Below are 3,756 nucleotides of genomic sequence, written 5' to 3'. Positions count from 1 at the left end.
ACCAAAGTGACCAACGTCTCTAGTGAAATACAAATTCAAACCTAATACTAGAGCATTAATAAATTCTTATCAGTTTGTACTTGAGTCCTATTTCGGCGTGAAATGCAAAGTATGGAGGTTCTCTATCTATCTATCATCTATCTTTCCATATCAATGTTTAAAAATTTTAAACCTATGTGTATCGTAACCTCCTTTCATTAAGCACATTCAATTAATTCAGTCTCTAAAGATTTTATTTGGTGGCTCTCTTTACAGTTCTCGAACTCAAATCAATATTCAATCGGTTATACTTTGAATTTTCGAAAACTTTCCTTATAAGTGTTAACGAAGGTACGCAAATTCGTTTGTTAAACATCAATGCATCTTATTTTGAACTCCTTATCCACTAGAAGCTTTAACCTAATTTAAAAATTCAAATTTTACTAATTCCTATTTATTCTTACACACTGTGTGCCTATTTTTGTTACTGTAAACTTTAATTTAATTAATTTCATTAGAAAAGTAAATTAAAAAATTATATAAAAGGTTGTAAGTCTAAAATCCCTAAGGCGATTTTCAAATTTCAATTTATTGGTATTGGAATATTCTCCTGCATCTTATCAATTGTTTGGTTAAATGTTGAACTTTGAAATGCATCAACCAGCGGTATGAATATCAATTTATACAGTTTTCGTGAGAAGTAAAAATAAACAACATAAAGGACCTCATTTGCAGTATGTATTCTTTGAACGTTAACATGAACCAATGGCATTGTAACTAAAGTAAAGTTTTCATGTCTTGTGAGTCAAATACTATCAATTTGCCTTTAGCTTAGTATGCACAATTTGAAGATCTTCCAATACTGGATAAACTGTCAAAAGTCTTCCAATAGCATCAAAAAAGGAGACAATTTCCAATTTTCTAACAAGTTCCCGTTTGTACAATTGGCTGATTTTGTCCAAATATTAGACAGTTTTTTGTCGATAGATGACAGAATATATCGCACGCTGAAAACAAAAGTTGCACTATACAAACTTTTTCAAAAACACATTTTTTTCTTTGAATAAATGACATATTATAAAAAGATAGTAATACTATATTTTGTCAAAGTAATAATATTTAATAATATTTTTTCTTAGAGCTATAGACAATTGAAGTAAGTCCAGATCTTTAATCGACCATATTCGAAAACTAGGCTTTTTGTTTAGTGACACTTTTGTTTTCAACGTGCGTTATCAACATTTATTTTAAAAGTTTTGGAGTCCCTTATGTTGCCTTAACTTTGAAAATCATGACCCTGATATGTGATATATGTGTATCTAAATGCAAATTTAATCAAGACTTTTTTTCTTTTAGTTATTATGAATTGACATTTGTAATTTCTGACAGCAAAAAAAATATGGTCCTCCATTTTGTTTGTTGTCATAAAGCAACCACCAAAATTTAGTTGTTTTGAGATTTTTCCTCAACTCACATGTTTGTTAATGAAAACAACAGAAAAAGAAAAATTTAAATTTTGAATTATTCTATTGTCGCACATTTAAAAACTAAAAACCACCAAATTACATCCCTGGGATATTCTGGGCTACAACCAAACAAATTCAAGAAATTAAATTCACCTCGCAACTTTCATTTTCAAGTACAGTGACGAACTGACAGATGTCGCTTCGGAAGAGTCCAACATTTCTATCTACCTGAAAGTTTGAAGTGCTCTGGACGCCCGGCTGATTTTGACGGTATCCCTCAAAAGGTAAACTGTCAAAATAGATTTGTTGTTTTTCTTTTTGTACATCTTTTGGCACCCAATAAATTCATCTTAAATCTAATTAAATTGATTAATTAACTTAAGCTCCTTAATCACCAAACGCACAAACTATGACACGAGCACAAAATTCAAATAATGTGAGTGTTTTTTTCCTTCCATTTCTACTTGCTTATCGAATAAAGTAGCGTTCTCATTTTAAATTTGAATTTACTGTCGTCACAGTAAGAATTAAAAATTATTTATTTTTATTTTAAAAGGGAAGATTACGAAGTATGGAAGAGCTGCCAACCGGAGGAAGTCAACCATCGTTATGCGTGGCTTATTTAATACTAACCGGAACTTCTGGCTGGGCTATTAAGCAAACATCGTCATCCTCCTCATACGTAACTCTGGGAGCCTTTTCATTTTTGTTGGGCCACAGCTTGGTCGGATTTTTGCACACAACTCATCCAGATCCTGGGAATATTCTCAAACAAATACTCAAACAGACAACCCTGCTGGCCGAGGTAGCACCTTTAGCCCTACTTAATGCAGAATTCTATCTCCTGACCGGATTTGCAAATGAATACGCATACGCACATTTAGTTACGGCTCTTTTGCCGCTAGCTGCACAAGTTTTAATCGAAGAGCACACCCAATCGGTTGTTGATCTGGCAATTCTTGGAAACCTAGGATCAATGGTGTATATGCAAGTGGTTAAAGAAACCGGTGTATGGACTGGAGGCTTGATTGCTTTGACGGCTTTGAATCATTTTGTATTCAAGCAGTTATCTTATCGCTATGAGGTACCAAGAGCTGAAATTGTAACCATTGGACTGAGTTTCTTTACTGTTTTCGCATTGAATTGTTTAAAAGACCTCAAGGCTTAGTGTGCTCAACCTCAAACAAACGATACAAAATTTACTGATTTTATTTTTGGATGTATATATCTATTCGATGGGAAAACAATAAGATTTTGTAAAAAATTATACCAAACAAATTAAAAGAAAATGTCTGTTTTGATTTATATATAATAATATTTTTGTGATTGAAGAAATTTTTTCTATGTATGTACTTTAAATTGAAACAAATAAATTATACATCTGTTGTTGTTGTAAATATCGCCTTTGAATACTGCAGTTAATATATTTTAAAGAAAATGTATGCTATTGGACTCATCAGATAGATCTGAGATGCATTTCCGAAAGTGGCTACGTATTTAACATTAAGATAATCTCTATTTCTATGATAAAGTTTAACACTATTTTGTAAATATTCCCGTTGTTCTTTTTTTTTTTGAAAATTGACTACCTCTCTCATGGTAAAATGTGTATAATGTTTTCAATGTAAATGACCGTTACTATTGTACTTGTTACAATTTTTATTTTTCTATGTCCAACTACTGTGGACGGATAGGTTGTTATGGGACTCGGGAGCAGGCCTTGCATAGCAAATTGACTTAATCAAAAGCTTGTTTTACGAATAACGAAAATCGATAAAGATACATACATTATATGAATTGGTATTTTAGAAACGATACTACTTTTTACTTAAGATTACTTTTGACAATCGTATTGCTAGCGTTTTGACACAGACGTTTTCTCATTCTGTAATCTTAGATTTATTTATGTGGCTTTTGCTTAAAAAAAAAGAAATGTATTAAGGACTGAGTTGGACCTTGGTGGATACGAACCACGTTCTTCGCTTTAAAAAAAACTTCAAAAGAAGTCTCTCTTAGACAATTTGTAAGCGTTTTAGAATCATGTTGAATATATGAGAACTTTCCAAGCTTCTTAAACCAAAATAAAATCAGTAAAAACCTTAGTGTTAAAATGTTAGTTCAAACCCTCTCATAATTTTTTAAAAAAGCAGCGATATTGCAGTTGCTGGCGTTTTGATTTTCTTTTAGCAAAATAGTGAATGACAAATAGGTTTTTTAAATAAATAAGTGCAAATATTTCCCAACCATTCGACTGAAAACGAATGTTCGAGTGTTAACAGCAATAAGACTCTAAGATGGATAGAGAAAAATG

General features: G+C 31.6%; 1 protein-coding gene across 1 annotated transcript; it reads left to right on the top strand.

Moving 5' to 3' along the window:
* Nucleotides 1–1,723: 1,723 nt before the first annotated feature.
* LOC129945635 (uncharacterized) lies at nt 1,724–2,842 on the top strand. The gene is made up of 2 exons (XM_056055478.1): nt 1,724–1,881; nt 2,002–2,842. Exons 1-2 carry the CDS (start codon nt 1,855–1,857, stop codon nt 2,611–2,613), a joined length of 639 nt encoding a protein of 212 aa, XP_055911453.1. The 5' UTR covers nt 1,724–1,854; the 3' UTR covers nt 2,614–2,842.
* Nucleotides 2,843–3,756: the final 914 nt, after the last annotated feature.

The sequence above is a fragment of the Eupeodes corollae genome, chromosome 2 (genome assembly GCF_945859685.1).
Source record: "Eupeodes corollae chromosome 2, idEupCoro1.1, whole genome shotgun sequence".
Taxonomy (NCBI): domain Eukaryota; kingdom Metazoa; phylum Arthropoda; class Insecta; order Diptera; family Syrphidae; genus Eupeodes; species Eupeodes corollae.
The sequence above is the reverse complement of the archived record's forward strand: the minus strand, read 5'-3'. Positions and strand labels throughout refer to the sequence as shown.

What these genes read in the sequence shown, in the direction of transcription:
- LOC129945635 (XM_056055478.1), top strand. Translation starts at nt 1,855, where the DNA reads ATGACACGAGCACAAAATTCAAATAAT. An exon ending in GAGCACAAAATTCAAATAAT is followed by an intron (nt 1,882 to 2,001) that starts GTGAGTGTTTTT and finishes TTATTTTAAAAG; the next exon opens with GGAAGATTACGAAGTATGGA.